This window comes from Pelodiscus sinensis, chromosome 1, assembly GCF_049634645.1.
Source record: "Pelodiscus sinensis isolate JC-2024 chromosome 1, ASM4963464v1, whole genome shotgun sequence".
In the NCBI taxonomy this organism is placed as follows: Eukaryota; Metazoa; Chordata; order Testudines; family Trionychidae; genus Pelodiscus; species Pelodiscus sinensis.
This window is the reverse complement of record NC_134711.1, coordinates 25,881,309-25,900,152: the sequence shown is the minus strand read 5'-3', so window position 1 is coordinate 25,900,152 and position 18,844 is coordinate 25,881,309. Positions and strand designations below refer to the sequence as shown.

General features: G+C 41.8%; 1 protein-coding gene across 2 annotated transcripts; it reads left to right on the top strand.

Annotated features, from left to right (window-relative positions):
• Positions 1 to 8,681: 8,681 nt before the first annotated feature.
• Positions 8,682 to 18,532, top strand: SYPL1 (synaptophysin like 1). Of its 2 annotated transcripts, XM_075926977.1 has the most exons (6): positions 8,728 to 8,870; positions 9,513 to 9,616; positions 10,041 to 10,159; positions 11,579 to 11,783; positions 14,689 to 14,877; positions 17,130 to 18,532. In XM_075926977.1, exons 2-6 carry the CDS (start codon positions 9,605 to 9,607, stop codon positions 17,259 to 17,261), a joined length of 657 nt encoding a protein of 218 aa, XP_075783092.1. In that variant the 5' UTR covers positions 8,728 to 8,870; positions 9,513 to 9,604; the 3' UTR covers positions 17,262 to 18,532. The 2 variants fall into 2 exon arrangements, with proteins under 2 accessions (XP_006137626.3, XP_075783092.1); XM_006137564.3 differs by lacking the exon at positions 9,513 to 9,616 and having other exon boundaries at positions 8,682 to 8,870.
• The last annotated feature ends 312 nt before the right edge of the window (positions 18,533 to 18,844 follow it).

The window sequence follows — 18,844 nt, the reverse complement described above, 5'->3', positions numbered from 1 at the left end:
CCTTACTGCGGGATCTGACTCACAGGGAAGGAGTGTCTCCCCTTCCCCTCCTGTGGCTGGGGTAACAGCAGTACATGGCTGTGCTGCCTGGAGACTTTCCCTGCTGCTCCCATTGGCCAGAATCCAGCCAATGGGAGTAGCAGGAGGCCATAAGTAGGCAAGTAGGTGCCTCCCACCCCCTCATGCCCAGGACTCCACACTCCTAGCTCCCTCACGCACTCCCCTGGCCAAGACCCTGCACCCCTAGCCTGCTCCTGCATCCTCCCCCCTGGCCAGACACCCTGCTCCCAACCCACTCCTGCACCCTCCCCCTGGCCAGATCCTGTACCCCCATGCCTCTTGCTGGCAGCCCTGTCCTGCACGCTGAATCCCCCATTTTTCCTAACCCCAGAGCCTAAAGAGTCCACAAAATCCACTATCTCCTGAACCCTTGAAGAGTAAATCTGGCCTTTGTGAAGCACTGAACCTCAGTCCTCCCTGTTCCTCCCCCAGTGGGGCTGGAGTGCCAGAGGAGTGGAGTGTCTCAGTTGGGGACCACATCAGTGAGGGTTGGGGGATTTTGGAGGGGTTTGGTTTTTTTGCCTCTCACTTGTGTGGTCCCCAACTGATTTTTCTGTGAATCAGTGGCCCCGACCCAAAAAAGGTTTCCCTCCCCTGCCATAAATAAAGAAAATAAGATAACCTTTTGCGTTGCACATAAATTAATATTTTACTTTATTTAACATGAAGTTTGATAAATGAACAAGAGAATGTTAAAGTGCTTATTCTGTTTAATAATTTAAATTAATATTTCCTTTCTTACTGGTTAAATTAAACCATCCTCCCTAACCTCAGCACTAGCAAAATGGCTCAGGCGTAATTATATAATTAATGACAAGTTTCCAGTAGCAATTGGTGGTCCACGGAAAGATGTACATTGAACCAGGTGGACCACAGGCCAAAAAGTTTGAGAACTATGGCTCTTGAATACTGCGTGCATTCCTGGGTGTGTCAATACCAGATCTCAGCCACTTGGAAGTTCCTCAGGGAAGAACAACAAAATGAATTAAAGGCTGAAAATATCGATTTTGAAGAAATCGTAAAATTTATGTCCTTGTTAGCTAAATGACAATTAGGAGGGTAAACGGAAAGGAGAAGGGAGATGAATTGTTTAGTGAGGTCCAATTAGAAGTTTTGGGATGAAAATGAGTGAAGGAACATTTTCTAACAGAAAGGACTACTAGGTTTCTGAAGCAAGTGAGAGATGCTCCATTGCTTGAGTAATTAAAACTAGTATAAGACTTTATATCTGGTTTGCAAAATACAGTCCGTGGGCCAGATCCAGCCTGCCAAACATTTGGATCCAATCTGCTATAACTCTCGGGTCTGGTAATGTCCCGTGCTCTAGTACGGTGCTCAGGCAGGCTCCCTGCCTCCCACAGTTCCACATGCCACTCAAAGCAGCTGGTTACTGAGGTAAGTGCCTCTGACTGCAGACCTCTTCAGGGGAGGGAAAAAGCAGGTCTCCGTATGCAGCTCCCTTCCTCCCAAATCCATCCACAGCTCTCCATTGGTTGGTTTCCAGCCAATGGCAGCTTCATAGGCAGTTCATGGAGATCCATTGCCCTTCCTTCCCCGGTGGACAGACAGAGACATGTTTGCCCCAGCAACCGTCCACTTTGAGTGGTGTATAGGGCCACAACAGGCAGGCAGCCTGCCTGAGAGTTCACTGGGCCACCAGCCAAGAGCATCCCAACCCTCTGCCCCACATTGCAACCCTCTCCTGCACCCAAACTCCCTCCCAAAGCCTGCACCAACTCCTGTACCCCAGACGTCACCCCAAGTTACAACCCCCTCCTGCACCGAAACACCATCTCAGATTCTGCACTCCCTCCATTAATATAGTAGAAAAGTATAACCCATAATCACTTACCAAATTTTTGGAAAGGCCCTCCTCTGAAAATTATCACACACCCCTGCTTTATATTCAGCATACATTCAGAACAGCTCTGCATTGGCCTGGGGCAGGGGATGAACAAAATGTCCAAATAAAACTCTGATCTTAACTTTTTATACTTCTGCTTCACTCATTAAACATAGAGGTCATTTAGCTTTAATATTTCAGAGAGGCTCTGAATTCACAGCAGTGCATATCCAGGATTTTTTCTTTGTAGGTTTAATGTGCTATGTAGCCACAAGAGGGCACAGATACTCTTTCATAGGAAAGGTCCATGTGTTTCAGATACTGTTTATCTAACTGAAGGTTTATGAAGGTGTCCAAAGCTGTAGGTTGGATTGTGATAAATTCTTAGAAGATTCAGATTCTACATAAATTAATTAATACTTTTTCTGGTGGGAGGGACGGGGGACGGAGGTTGCTTGTAAAGAGGTAAAACCTGCTTCTGCCCTACAGGCTCTCTTTAGAACCTTTACAGAGCATACAGGCTGCAACATAGTTCCATAACATGGGAATTAATACAGTTTATTCCCATCTAAACTGGCAAGACCAAACAGAGCTATTGTTACACCGTTGTGGATTACTGTGTTGATTTGGCCATGCAGACAGCTCCAAAAAGACTCAAGCTTCTGCTGTGCATTTGTTCCCATAAGGCTACATTTGTCCATGGTTTAACTCCATTGATTTTACCAAGAGTTGATTTTGGTATGGGGGTAATTCTAAACAAGGACTTTCTTTCCCCAGAATACAGAGTCAAGGTCATAGTCCTTATCTTCAAGGTGCATAATGATCTCATCCCAGTGAATCTAAATAATCAACTAAAGCTCTGGGTTGAAGGTCGGAACTTGTAACTCTGATTCTCAGATACAATGCAACTTTCTATTATAGTGGTGTAGCTTGTTTATGTAAGAGACTCTGCTTCCTCGGAGTCAGTCTGGGGATGTAGAAAGACTCTGAAGAACTAAGGAACATCAAACCCTTCAGCACCACCTGCTCCAAATGCAACATGCTCTTCCTTAACCTTGTCTTCTCTAACACAAACTCAGAAACACCATGTGCCTGAAAAACAAACAAATTCCACAAGAATAAAATCCTGCATAGCACATTCTCTTCTGTTCTGGAGTGAGGAGAGAAGTACAAACCATCTGAGATCAATGTTAGCCATATTGCTTAATATGTAGTGGTGTAGTAGTTGTTTCAATTCCAGAATTGTAGAGAGAAAAGATGGGTGAAGCAATATCATTGATTGGACCAACTGCTATTGATGAGAGAGAGAGCTTTTGTGCTACAGAGCTCTGAGACCTGAAGAAGAACTTTGTGTAGCTGGAAAGTTTGCCTCTCTCACTCTCTCTCAACAGAAGCTGGTACAATAACAGCCATTATCTCATACCTTGTCCCTTGTTAAAGAAACGCAGGTACTACTACGAGGGCAGTAAAAGAACCAGAATTAAACGCAATAAAGGTAACCATTGTTAGAGAAGAAACAGGAGACCCAAGTGCAAATGGAGTAAATGGACCTCTTTACTGCAGATACTTGTTCCCCTCATACTCTCAACACAACGTTCTGAGTGAGCAATGATTTGGCACCAGTTACACTTTTTAAAATTTATTTTAGTATGCTAATTTACATGTTTATTACTACTTCCCCGAAATCCTTATTTAGTAATGTTAACTTTTATACAACGAATATTAATAGGCATTTATGAATCTTATTATACTTGCCCCGGTTTTCTGTTTACAGGATTTTCAATTAGATCTTTTTTACATTACATACTTTTTGAATTAGCAAATTACAGAGATTACAAGGATGAAAGTATTTTTACAGAGCAAGTGAGAAGACAAAACAAAGAAGAGACTATTTAGTGCAACTATTTTTCTAGGCTGCAAAGATGTAGGGGAAAAAAACACATTCAAAGGACAATGCCTGCTCTGGCCAGACCTCTGCCTGATCCCTACATTTCTGGACCACTATTAATTTTTACATATCCCTGCAACCATACAATACACTCATATGTTGACATTTCTGCCATTATTACCAACCAATAATAAATCAAAATTATTCCTGTGCTGTACAAATAAGAATATAAAAATGGCCATACTCGGTCAGATCAAAGGTCTATCTAGCCCATTATCTTGTCTTCCCACGCTGACCAATGGCAGGTGCCCATTACCAGCTTCTGACAAACAGAGGCACCATCTCTCTCCATCCTGACTAACAGCCATTGATGGACCTATTCTCCATGAACTTAATCCAGTTATTTTTTGAATCCTGTTACAGTCTTGGCCTTCAGAACATTCTCTGGCAAAGAGTTCCAAAAGCTGACTGTGCATTGTGTTTAAAAATACTTCCTTTTGTTTGCTTTAAACCTGCTGCCTATTCATTTTATTTGGTGACCCCTAGTTCTTTTGTTATGAGGAGTAAATAACATGACCTTATTTACTCTCTCCACTCCAAACATGATTTTATAGACCTCTATCATATTCCCGCTTAGTCATGTCTTTTTCAAGCTGAAAACTCCCAGTCTTATTAATCTTTCTTCATACGGAAGCTGCTGTGTACCCCTAATCATTTTTGTTGTCCTTTTCTGAACATTTTCCAGTTCCAATATATCTTATTTGAGATGGGCCAATCACATCTGCATGCGGTATTCAATTAGACAATGGCTGGAGTAAGTTGCCTTCTACAGTATTGCTTCACTGCAGTTCCCAAAATGCATTAAAATACCCATATTTGGTGTATTCCAGTCCTTAAATTAACAGTAATTGATATTATGACTACTTTCCAGAGGCTGGTTTTAATAATGTAGGTACACAAGTGCTGAATTTGCATCAGGGCTTACCAGTGCTGAGCCCTGGCACCTCTAGGCTTGGCAGCTCACAGCCCGAGCACTTTTGGGCTTGCCCCATCAGTTATGAAAGTAAAAAAATGCTTGAGTCCCAGAACTTTTTTCATTACAAATTAAACAATTAGGTACATCCATTAACACGCTTCCTGGGGCTTACTTTTAAGCTTACTTTTGGGCTTACCCAAGTGTTTCAGCTAATAATTCAAAATAAGTAGGATAGACTGAGAAAAACATTTTTACACAGGTGCTCTGCACTGACTTCCAGTTCTAATTCAAGGTCCTGCTTGCATACTAAAAAGCTTTTAAGCTTTCCAGTCCCCATTATCTTAGAGGCTGAGATATGTCTTTAAGGGAGTATTTTGGCCAGCTGTTTCACAAAGAGTTTGAAGCCAGTGATAGTGAGGGACAGGACTTTCTTATCCTCACTTTGGGAATAGATTCCCACTAAATATCTGAGCCCAACCCTGGCAATCTTTACAGAACACTGTAAGATGAATCTTTTTGTTTAGGATTTTCAATAAATGCAATTTTGTTAATGGTGTCTAGGTTACCAGCTAGGTTTTACTAATTTAGGTTTCTGCACATAATTATGCTGCTTATGCTGAAGTCATAGGCTGCGTCTAGACTGGCATGATTTTGCGTAAATACTTTTAACGGAAAAGTTTTTCCGTTAAAAGTATTTTCGCAAGACAGCGTCTATACTGGCATGTGCCTTTGCGCAAAAGATTTGCTTTTGCACAAAAGCATCCGTGCCAGTGTAGATGCTCTCTTGCGCAAGAAAGCTCCGGTGGCCATTTTAACCATTAGGCTTTCTTGCGTGAGAAATTAATGTTGCTGTCTACACTGGTCCTCTTGCACAAGAATACTTGTGCAAGAGGGCTTATCCCTGAGTGGGAGCATCAGAGTATTTGCACAAGAACCACTGATTTTGTACATTACAAAGTCAGTGTTCTTGCACAAATACTCGTAGCCAGCATAGACAGGCGGCAAGATTTTGCACAAAAGCGGCCACTTTTGCGCAAAATCATGCCAATCTAGACGCAGCCATAGAGTATATATTGCCAAAATACCTCAAAGGGTAGAATGTATGCTTAGCAGATGAAAAGTCTTTTTAAAAGCCACAGAACTATCCCATGGGGGTTGTAAGGATATATTAGTTATTCCATTTTGTAGCCTATAGGACTAACCTGATTACTTGCCTATATATCTTTTTTATGGGCATGTATCATGCAAAGATAAGTACATTAAGTGATGACAATCAGGGATAAATTACGCAATTTCAATTACTGAGCTGTTTTGCTCACTGGCTCAAGTGAGAGTGAATGAGAAGGTGCCAGCCAAGAAAAAAAGCAAGGAGGCTGCCAGGCCAGGCAGCTATTTTTGTAAAGCAATCAGTGAAAGAACCATTCTTTTCACAGTTTCAGGCTTGGACCACTTCCAGAAGCTAGAAGTGGGCTGTGGCATACAGACCTCACATGCTCTGCTTCCTTTCCTTGCATATGAGATGGAATTTGGGTGAGATGTGCATGTGCCTGGCGCCAGCTCCTGCAGTAATCCAAGTCCATTCCTGTGTAATGATGATTGGCTCTTCTTCTAGTCATACAGGCAACCTCCCATTCTCTTTCCCTCCCTGGCTGGATCCTTGTGCCTTTTTATGATAGAAACATACCAGTCACACTCCCAGAAGCAGATAAGTTGGCCACCTGTGAGGTAAACAAAACTTGGACCTCCAGCCTGATCCTGGGCCTATAAAAATAGACAACTGGCAGTTGTTACAGAGCAACCGCTTTCCCAGAACAGCTACCTCAAAAATAGGACAATTTTGGGAAAAGCTGAACAGTGCAGCCTAGAGGCAGGGGATTTCAAACTCAAGAGAATGCTGAGCATTGCATTGGCTTCATTTACAGATAGTAATGTTAAGGCTTATCCTCATTTTTGCCATTTATTCGTCATAACTCTATGTTTTTCTACAGAAAGCAGAAGCTGAAGTTATAAAATAGTCTCAAAAAATTGTCCTTTTAAAAAAATGGCTGCCTTCTTCCATTATTCTCAAAGGCATTGAAGCCACAGGCTGTTCTTAATTAAGAGGACCATCACCTCCATTCATTGGTTCCTCATAGGCTCCGTCTACACTGCAGGCTTTTTGCACAAGAACAGTTGTTCTTGCGCAAAAACTTGCTGGGTGTCTACACTACACGCACGTTCTTGCACAAGTAAATTTACAGTACAGCGTCGGAAAAAAGGGCTTCTTCCGGAAGAGTTATTCTTCTCCCCATGAGGAATAAGCCCTCTTGTGTAAGAGCTCTTCCACAAGAAGGCAGTGTAGACAGGCAACATGATTTTCTTGCGCAAGAAACCCCTATGGCTAAAATGGCCATCAGAGCTTTCTTGTGCAAAAAAGCGTCCACACTGCCATGGACACTCTTGCGCAAAACAGTTCTTGCGCAAGAAGCCTGCAGTGTAGATGTAGCCATAGCGTTTTCCTCCACCTTCTGTCACCACAAAGGACCACTGTCTTCCCTGAGGGCAGCTTGATTTCAGTCTCATAGGAGGAAAGATGACACCTCTACTGAGGGCAGCCTATAGTCTCAGTCCCACTGAGAACAACAAGAGACAGTGGCTATTATGAAAAAGGACAATTTCTCCATGAGCTTTTATGAAGATTTTACTTTTTTAGCCTGTGATGAAGAATAACCTTCAGTTATTAAGTCTAACAGCAAAAAATTACCATTAATTTTAAAAAATCAAACAATTCTTCAAATATAGCCTAAGATTTCTGTGGGTTTTATTTAAAAGGAAAGTTTAACAATTCTGCAGTATTGTATTGCAAAGATCATTCCAGACCAATTCAAAGTGTGGCTTAGAGTGCAAAATTTCTTAGAGGACCCATTTAAAATCAGTTTTAACGTATAAATGAATAGATTTGACTGGACATTCTCAGGAAACTCAGTTTAAACTCAAAAGAGTAGGTACTGTATACATGGGGAGAATAATCTGTATTTTTTTATCTATTACAAAAAGACTGAATCCCACTTCAAGTGCAAAACTCAGTTCACCCTTTCATATGGAGCTGCAACTTGTGCCTTCATAATAATAATAAATCTTTCCTTTCCCCAGAAGCAGAGGATTGTAACCCCTCTATTTCCAGTCAGCAACCATATAGATTCAACTCCCAAACCTAGGGTTTGGGTCCTAGGCCACTGGCTCTCTCACCCTGCTCCCTGGGCTTGAGTCCCAGCTACTGGTTCAGCTCCCCACTCTTGGTCTCATGCTCAGGTCTCTGCTTCTTGGCCACTGGTCCTTTGCCGGGGACCCAGTCCCCATTTGCAGGATTCTGCTCCCAAAGTCCTAGCTGCCAGCCCCATAGTCAAGGCTCCGCTACTGACCCCACACACAGGACCCCATACCCACTCCCAGCCTTTGCCCCCTTGTCCCTGGCTAGGTCCACCCCTCCCAGAGACATGGGACTGCTCCCAGCACTATTTGGGGAGTGGAGAAACAGAGGCAGGGGGGGCAGTTTTCAGCATCCCACTATTCAAGGGTTCCAGTGCCACTGACAGGCCCACATCTGACACATTCAACTTCCCCCGCATTTTGTTTGGCAAGTCTTGCAGAGTGACCCTAACTTTATCATCCTTTGGACAGCAACGCGGACTCAAGTGCCAGCAAAGCCCTCACACCCACAGAAAGGCCCTCTCTGGCACACACCCTAATGCCCAAAGCCTTTCAGCCACCGTAGGGCTCTCCCCAGCCCTGGGCAACTCTCAGCACTTTAGGCAGCAGAAGCCTTGCAACAGGGAGGCCCCACTGACACTGGGCGGGGCCAGCTGCAGCTGCCACTCACCTAACCCCATTGTGAGGTGACAGTTGGGGTGAGGCCAGATGGGGCGGGGCATAGACAGGCAGGCCTTATAGGGACCAGCAGAGGGCCTCTCTGTGGCTGCCAGTGTGTAGGCTGCTCCAGCAGGCCTCAGTCTATGTCTCTCTTCTCCTTGCTCACTAATCTGTCTCCCCCCAAAATGGCTGGGCTGCAGCTCCACCTCAGCCCGCTGCTGGAGCCGCTTGGCTTTCTGAGGGCCCTTGAGTGGGTGAGTCTGGGAGGGAGGCGTATGTATGGGAGGGGGATTGTTTTCTTTTAGAGCAGTGCAAGAGGAAGGGAGGGAAAGGCTGAGAGCCCTCCCTCAGGGCTGCGAGTTCCCCTTGCAGACTTCTAGCACCCCTGTTGGGCAGGGCTTGTAGGGGGGCAAGAGTCCCTTCTATGGGGCAGGGATGTTGATGAGGCCCAGTTCTTGCTGGTATAGGCTTGGCCATGGCTTGGTTGGTGCGGGCTCCCCAGACTCTCCAAAATGGCAGGGCCTCAGAACTAGTTAACTCTATTATTAGCCCACTAAAAGCCTTTTTGACACAGTCATTTCTTAGCTGGTGTTCATGCCGAGCTGTGCCTGTCTTGCTTGTTTAAAGAGAGGCCAATATAATTCTGCAGTAGTTTTGTGTGGGAGGACTGTCTGTGTGGGGGTCTTCCTGTTGGTTGGGGGATTCTTGGTGAGAGTATGTCAGTTGTGGTGAGGATGGGGAAACAAGAATTATGGACCAAACTCTATGTAGAAACTCTGCTTCCTGTCAGCTCTGGGCTTGTCTTTTTGTTGTTGTTTTTGGGCAAGGAAGGTGGAGAATGTTAATAATATTCTAAGCCCAAGGTAGCTTCCACTGACTTGAAATTGGACTTGTAGGGGAGAGAGGGCTGGCATCTCTGAAGCAGGCAGGCCCTGTTCTCTGGGTAACTTCCCACATGTTTTGCTATTTCACAAACACAAATTGACTAATGCAGCAAAAGGTAAAATAATACCCTATTTTAAAAGCAGACCTTTCTAGTTGTTACAAATACCTTGGATCAGTGAAGCTAAAATTAAACTTAAAGCTAGTGAGTGCAAAAAGTAAAATAAGGACTACTAGTTTTCATTTTGGGATTATTTGGATTTAAGCATTCCTCTGGAGTCTAAAGCACCTCTCTTTGAAATGAAAATAAAGTCACTCTAGTGACACTTCATGGCACTACTTGTAGAAAAATATTGTAGTGATAACAATGCTTGTTTGAACTAGAATTTAGCTGATGGAGCAATAATATACTACATCTTGTTTGGGATTATTGAAATCATTTAATGCAAATATTGTGTATAAATGGTGTCTTCCTCGCATTATTAACTGTACTGTATTTCATGTAGTCTGAGAGTACTAATATAGTGTTTCAATTTCCATAGATTTTTTCCATCTTTGTGTTTGCCACCTGTGGAGGTTATAAAGGTACAACTACAATTTTAGTTTCTTGTAAAGGTCTTGTGAACAAAACAGTTACAGCTGACTTTGGTTATCCATTCAGGTGAGCCTATTCTTTTATTTCCTTACTGTCATCAGTGTCACCACTGCCCACTAATTTTATTGGGTTCACTTGTTTCCTCCATAACATAATAGGTTTCCTCCATAACATAGTGGGTATCTAACGCTTTAAAAAGCATATCTTATGCTGATTCAAACATCCTGCAGTGTATAGTCTCTTGTTGTGAAATATGAGAACTAACTCCTGAAAGCACATTTATGTCCATCTCTCAGCAGATTATGTGGAGGGGACAAAAGATATTGCCAAATTGATATGTGCATCTTAATGATTGTCATGAGCTGAAAGCATGTACTGTAGTGATGCATGACTCACCACTATCTCTAGAACTTAAATTTCCCTTTGTGTTGTCTTGAGCACTGAGATGGAATTATTGCTGATCCTTTAAGCAGAATATGAAGAGGAGTCTTAAAAAAAAAAAAAAAAAAACCTTTAACAGATGTTTTCTGTTTTATCTATTGTAATTCCATTGAGGGATCCGATTTTTAGACACTTTTCCTTTTAGGGATAACATTTTGATTAAATAATGAATGGGAAAGCTCACCTAGCATTATTGCAATCATCTGCTGTTGCACATATGAATATAGTCAATTAAGCTTAGTAGCTGTCCATCACAAACTGCAGCAAAAGCAGAACATTCCTCCATCCTAGGAGATGGAGCCCAAAAAAAAAAAAATTGGAATCCCAGCCAAATATATACAGGAAGGATAGGAGAAAAAGAAGAGTGAAGCTTCCTCTTCTATCCCAGGATCCAGAAGGGATCCTAATAAACATAGGCATTAATCCTGTAAACTACTCCTCAGATATTGAGGGCTGGAGCTTTAGCAATTGCTGCTGACTAGCGAAGGCTAGTATAAAAGATGCAGGATTCCCTTCCTCAAATCAAGGCCCAGAGGTGTCCTCCCATGGAGGGGTGGGGCCACATCTGTAGTGCTGTCCCAGGAGGGCTGAGTTGAATTGCTCAGCTAAACTGTTAGGAGCTCAATGTTTGTATTTACCTACAGCTGATGATGTAGCCCTATGGCTGGCAAGCTCTTATCTAGCTGTCTTACATTTACCAGCCTAATCTGATTCAAGTACAATTAAATTAGTCTTGTTTCTAAATCAGAGTGGTTTAAACCTCCGTTTCTTAGGTTCTGTGTCAGTCTTAATTTGTAACTTGTATTAAATAGTGTTGTATATCTTGCAGCACAATCTAAGCCTTTAAGGTGTGTGGGAGGTATATAAAGAGAATATTATGCAACTTAAGTTAGATTAATAAATTTACTACCAAAGAATATTTTATGCAGTGGGAGTATTGATGGCATTGTTCTCATTAAATGCTAAGATACTGAAGTTTCCATTTGTGCAGCTAAGTCTTGCTATGAAAAATCTACTTTTTTTTTTTTCCTCCCCCTCCCACAGGTTGAACACAGTTGTATTTAGTGCACCAGATCCAACACGATGCAGTGGCACTTGGACTGACTTTCACCTTGTGGGCAACTTCTCCTCTTCTGCACAGTTCTTTGTTACTTTTGCAGTCTTGGTATTCCTTTATTGTATTGCTGCTATTGTAGTATATGTTGGGTATATGCACCTGTATCGGAACACTGGCAAAATCCCATTGATTGTAAGTAACACTAAGCTATTTTAGTCTGTTTTAAAACCACCAAAAGAAAAAGAATTCTGCTCAGCACAGGCATGTTTAAGTAACCATAAAACTTAAATTGTCACACTGTAATACAAACTGGAATGGTTTAAAATCACTTGGGTTTATTAAACATCACTGATTTAAAAAAAATTAAGTTGAAAACTGTTGCCATTCCAACTTTAGATTAAATCTAAACAAACTAAATTTATAAATGGTATGGCACTTTTAACATGCCATTTACTAGAATGAGTTCTTTAAGGAAAATAAAAATGAAGTTTGTTATTGAAAACAATAAGGAAAATTTTAAAAAATTAAGGCACAGATCCTGCAAATCCTTTAACTGGTGTGTAACTTTACTCCTATGAATTCCATTGACTATAACATGACTGCTCATGTTAAAAGCAAAGTGCATGTAAAAGTGTGAAATTTAGCTCCTTGATACTGCTATCTTAACTTTTTGTCGTTAAAATATTACTGCAAAATTGCCTTAGTGGCAGCAATAAAATTAATTTCAATAATTAAATTAATTTGATATGCAAAAATAGGAGGCTAACGTTTGGCATATGGTGTGAGGTTTTGGGGGGGAGGTAGGGTGGCTAGGAGGTAACAGGTGCAGTAAAACAAGACACCCAAGTAACTTAGCACAAGTCACATTATACTCCTTTGACTTCAATCTGTAAAATGGACAGATTGGTCAAAATACTTCAGATTTCTTGACTTGTGGCAGCTCAGTATATTGAAAGGAGGAACTGTCTGCAGACCAAATTTATTGCTTATCAGTCTTGTTTCCGTATCACAGTAAGGACATCAGTGTGGCCCTGGACTTGCTTCAGTACAGATAAGCACTTGACATGTGAAAGTTCTTAGTAGGAAAACTTCTAACTTGAAATTGTAGGAACTGCCAGACAAAGTGGAAGTTCTTAACTTATCAGCTTTTCTGTAGGCTTTTTTTGTGTGTGTGACCTTAGGCAAATCACTTAGTACTTCTTTCTGCTTCACGGGAACTTTTGTGGTGATAATAACTAATATATGGACACTTCTCTGAATAGTTCAGTGTCTACATATTGGATGAGTAAAAACTGCAGCACTTCAAACAGCAGAATGACATTTTTCAGCTCTGTGTTCCAAGAAAGTTGATGGTAAATCATCAGAACAGAATTCTCAAGCACAATGTGATGCTCCTGAATCTGTGCCAATTCTGAGTAGGGGGTGAACATTTAGGATAATTTATCACACTGAACTATACGTAACAGTATTCCTGAGTTTTAAAGAGCTACCTTTTTGGGGGTGTAGGCCTTAGAATGAGTCCACTTCTCTCATTTGATCTGAACTGTGTAGATAAAATTTATAGTCAATTGTTTGACCACATTTGATTAATTATTTCATAATGAAATATAATTGAGACCAAATAACCAGTATCAATCTTCTTCTTTTTTTTAAAAATTGGTAGGTATAGGGGGAAAATGGGTTGGGTTTCAGTGACATTTGGCTTTACAAGTTGCACACTTCTTTAACTAATGCCAAATTAAATATGTAACTTGGGGAGCACACCACCTGCATAAAAGTTAGCCCAATATCGCTGCACAGGACTGCTCTTAAGATATTGGTGTTGTATAGAACAATGGTTTTGAAACTTTCTTTTCCTCACAACCCAGTTGAAGAAAATTGTTGATGCTTGTGACCTCAACATAATTTGACTAATGTGTGGGCTGGCTCTGGAATGGGGCTGAGGGTGAGAGCTTTGGGGTGTAAGAGGGAGCTCTGCTTTGGAGACGGTCATGGCTGGGATAAGAGATGCTTACTTTGAGCGGCTCAGCAGGGGTGCAGAGGCTCATCAGAGGCTTTCTACCCCTCCTGGCACCGTAGAGCATCCTCTACTCCAGAAGCAGCCAGCAGCAGCTAGTGTTCAGGACAAGCGCAGCACATGGACCCCTGTGAACTCTCCTCCCTGCCTCCCGTTTAGGAGCCTGGCCTGCTGCTGGCCACTTCTGGGGTGCAGCACCGTCTGCAGTGCCAGGACACGCAGGTATCCTGCCTTAGCCTCACTGGTCACCTGATCACCCTGCAGAAACAAGACTCCTTGCCTGACATTCCATGACCCAGTACTGGGTTGCGACCAGTGTTCCCTCTAAACTGTACAGCAGGCAACACAGCTTCACAGGTGATTAATCAGCCCAGTCAATCACCTGTGAAGCTGTGCTGCCTAGCTTAGAGGGAACACTGGTTGCAACCTGTAGTTTGAAAACCACTGGTATTCAAACAGTTTGCTAACTTGTTTAGTTCCTTCATTATCTTTGTTTTTGATGCTAGCATTTCAGGCACTGGACTGTAAAGGTACTTTCCTAACATTTACAAAGACACAAAATGAATATATCTTTATTTTTTTCTCAGTTTCCTGCTTACTTCAGCAAATGCAAGTTATGAGATAATTGGCATAAGCAAACAAAACTATGGCAGACTATATTTACTACTTATAGTAATAGTGCCTAGTGTTTAATGCCAGTAATATGCACCATATTATATAATAGCCAGAATATTTTAGTCAACTGCTAGGTTGTCTGCTTTTTAATATTTTTAGTACAGAGGCAGTGTAGATAGTTCTGTAATCGGTCTGTGATTTCTATTGTCTTTCAAAGAAAACTAGTATCTGAGTCTGTCTAATGAAACTGGATTAATGTGTTTGCACAGCTAAGTCCATAGCTACTGACCTGAAGGAGTGTGCCTAGCTGATCTTTCACCAACAGAAGTTGTCCACTAAAGATATTACCCCACTCATGCTGTCTAATAGCTATATATGTCAATGTGTATTTTGACTGTATAAAACTGATATCTTTCACTTAACTGGAATGTGGGTTTTTTGACTGACCGTTGTCTTTTGATATAGGACTTGGTTATTACTGTCATGGCTGCCTTTCTGTGGCTGGTCAGCACTTCAGCCTGGGCTAAGGCACTTACTGATATAAAAATATCCACTGGTCCCAGCATTGTTCGGGAAATTGCATCTTGCAAATTACCAGGATCGTCTTGTTTGTTTGCCTCTGTTACCAGCATGGGAACTCTGAATGTGTCTGTGGTATGTATTTCAAGCCCAGTTTTTGGCTTTACTGAAATTCCATCATTAGTTACCAGTCATGCATGATACCCATCCTAAGTCAAAAGCACTCAGACGGGTTAAGGTTTCCTGGGGCCAGTGCAAGTGGGGAGGCCCTCCCCAACCCATTCCAATCATGGTCCTGCCCCTGTTCCTCACCTTCCACATGTTACCTCACCCATGGCTCCTGCCCTTTCCTGAGGATCCATCCCTGTTGATCCCACAGGCCCCCCTCCCCACTGCACCCCCAAGAGTGGAGAAGCTCTGTCCCACTGCAATAAGGAGTGAGCACTCTCCCAGCCCTGAGACCTCAGGAGACAGCAAAATAACTCCTCTAGTCCTGGATTCCTGCAATGGTGCTCCCCCTGCAGCCCTCTAGCTTTTTCCAGTGGCAGAGGCTAGGTCAGGGGGACTCTGGGAGCCCCTGCCTTCATGCCCTCTGAAGCCACCCAGTGCTGCTGACCAGAAGCCCAGCTCGGGAAGGGGCTTTTCCCTGCCCACGCAGAGCTCTGGGAGCCCCATTTGGCCAGAGCCCCTAGGAACAGACTTGTAGGCCCAGTGGCTAGTCCACCACTGAAAACACTAACCAAATAACAGTTGTTTCCTCTTTAAAATGGTTTTCGGCACACCTGTGTGTTTTTTTTTTTTTTTTTAACTTTGAGATGGCTTTCAAAGTCCTAGGGAGTAGTGGGTTGGGGTTTTTTGGGGAGGAGCAGAGGGGGCTGGTTGGTTTGTTTGAGGTGGGTGGGGTGGTTTAGCACTTAAGCTTTCACATTACTTCTCTCCATCAAAGCCCCAAAATGGATTTGTCCAATGACTCCATTTTAAAGTTCATGTTGGGTGTCTCCAGCAGGTGTAAACTAGATACTGCCTGACTTCTGTATATCTTGGTGCTGAATTTGGCCTTTGTAGTCACTGTTGCATATTTCTCCACATAGCCCAAAACACATTTTTCCACATAGCCCAAAACAAAGGGACCACAAGAAAGCTCTTTTAGGGGTATTCTTGTGATGGATAACAAGCTTTCCCCCTGCTCCACCCCCTTTGCTAACTCATAAGCAGTGTGGCCAAGAGTACATTGTATTCAGGGCCATCCTTAGGATTTATGGGGCTATATGTAGCACTATTAAAATGGTATCTTTCCCCCTACCTCCCCCCCCCCCCCCCCCGGTGGGTTTTTTAGATTTTGTTTGTTTGTTTTTTACAGTCTTCATCAACATACTAACAATTTTTAAAACAATTTTTAAACTAAGGCCCTGTAGACTAACGCAGTAAATTTAGAATCTGATGGGGAAAGCAGTGGTTGGCAAATGCCTGTTGAATGGTGCTCTCAGGTTCTGAGTTGTGCTTATGAGGTTTTCACTTTTAAATTAACTAGATCCGCACCGGAGGAAGCAGAGCCACAGACCAGGGGTAGTAAGAGCAGGTGGGTGGACATTCAGACTATGTCTACACTGCAGAATTTTTGCATATTCTCTTCCGATCCTTTTTGCGGAAGAGATTTTTGCAATAAAAAACCCTGTGTAGATGCGGCCATTTGTCAGAAACCCTTATTTTGCGCAAGATCCCTTATTTCTCAAAAAATGAGGTTTACAGGATCTTGTACAAAACGGGTTTTTTCTGAACGGCCCCATCTACACAGGGTTTTTATTGCAAAAATCTCTTCCACAAAAAGGATCAGAAGAATATGCAAATGAGAGCATGAGATTTGCAAATAAGGGATCCACTTGCATTTCCTCTTTCGAAAAACTGTTGCAGTGTAGATGTAGCTTCAGATCCTGTGAGGCCCTAAATTTTCAGGTGTCCTGTGCAATTGCATATTCTGCTTATCGGTAATGATGGCTCTGATTGTATTAAACTATAAGAAGCTTGCTTCAATAGTGATCTTGTATTTGCTCACTAGTCCTGTGGGGAGCGAGCATGGGTTTAAGGGATTTAAGCATGTGTAGTCTCCATTCAGTGGATGAAGCAGCTGCATAATTCCTTGTGTATTGGTGACTGATCTTACATCTCTTCAGAGAGGATGCTTGTTAGCTGTAACTATCACTGCTAACTCATGAAGAGGGCACATACATTAGGAGATGATCAATTAGCTTAATACTTAAAGTACTTTGCAGGTATAAATCTCTAGAAGTGTGTTGCCAGCCCAACTATTTGGTTTGCTAACTTCAAATTTGTGTTCTCCAGGAGTCTAGTAATATTACTTTGATCTTTTTTTTTTTTAACTTCCTTAGGCTTTTGGATTACTTAACATGATTCTGTGGGGAGGAAATGCCTGGTTTGTATACAAGGAGACCAGCTTGCATAACCCATCAAACTCAACTTCCCAAGGCTCAAGAATCTATCCACCTGCAACAGGAATATAATTAGTCAGAAGATGATACTTCTTAAAGCATACACTTTGCATCCTACTGCCAACAATTTGGAGACACTGCAGTTTATATTTGTGGTAATGGGTAAACTTCTGCTTTGTACTTGAAGCATGTCTTTCATAGAAATATAGATGTAAACTTTCAAGTGTTTGACACTGAAATATATTATGCCTCTAAAATAAGTGCAGTTTCTTCATTAGCAGTTTCTTCATTTAAAAGTAACAAATTGATCAGACCTTTCTAAGTCTCTTTGCAAATGTCCCTTCACACACACGTGCATGTGTGCACATATACGCATCCCTTTTCAGGAAGTGGTTCTAGTTAATACTTGTGGGAAGAAACTGGTTTAGATTGTATAAAATGACTGATTTCTTAATTAAAGACTATTTAACTTAGGATGTTTGGAATTCCAGTATTAAATTTATCATTCGGAGGTTACCTACTAATCCTGCAAAGACAAGCTTTCTGAAAATTAGCCATATCTGGTAGCATGTTCTGGCATCATTCTGTAAATTTATTTTGTATATTAATGGATTTTTTTTTTGGTGTGGGTAAGAATCTTGCAGACACTTTAAAATGTCTGTCTGCAAGTACTACAACATTAGAAACTTGTTGTGAGTTTACATGTTCATTGTTATCTATTTCATAATTTGGAACAATTTCTAAAAGGGGATAATAAAGATGCAAGTCACACTTCTGTGGCATAATTTGAGAACAAGAGTCAAATGAGGTTAGATATGGGGTGTTTAAGTTCATCTGATCTGCAAAACATTGGTAATTTGTGATATAGATTATAGATGCTAATACTTACCCTGTCAGTAAACTCTGTTTTTGATTCATGTAAATGAGTCCAAGCTGAGCAATTGGCAGTATATAAGGACTATTATCTACCTAGTGACATGACATAACTGGAGATGTCTGTCTTACTGATATATACAGGTGTTTAATTGTCCTCTTACTGGGATCAAGATTTGATGATTCTCCCATGAGAGACTTGTGTATTCAGACTCATCTGACTTAGTTACCTCACTTATTTCTCCACATGAATTGTCCAAAGAAGTCTATCTTGGTTTCTGCAGACTTGATAAATATGTAAAGTTGTTTAGATTGTATATAGTTTACTAGCAAATATTTCTATAAGCTTGCTTGCTTTCAAAGCCAGGGCAGATGTAACAACATACATGTCTTGGTCTTAACTGTCTTTCCATCTGTAAACTTAAAGCTTACTGTTGTAAGAACAGTCTCTAATAAATGGGTTGCTGTAACTGTTCGTCTGAGTACTCATTTTTTTTGCTTCTATGAGCAGATTTCCCTTGCAATTCTACCTCTGGTAGAGAGAAGGAAGCTGATGTAATCAGGGGGTAAGAGGAGGACTTTAGCGAGGCTAAAGTGGGACAAGGCAGTATGGGTGACTAGAGATAATAGTGATAGAAATGTAGCCGTGTTAGTCTGGGGTAGCTGAAGCAATGCAGGACAATGTAGCACTTTAAAGACTAACAAGATGGTTTATTAGATGATGAGCTTTCGTGGGCCAGACCCACTTCCTCAGATCAATATGTGGAAGAAAATAGTCACAG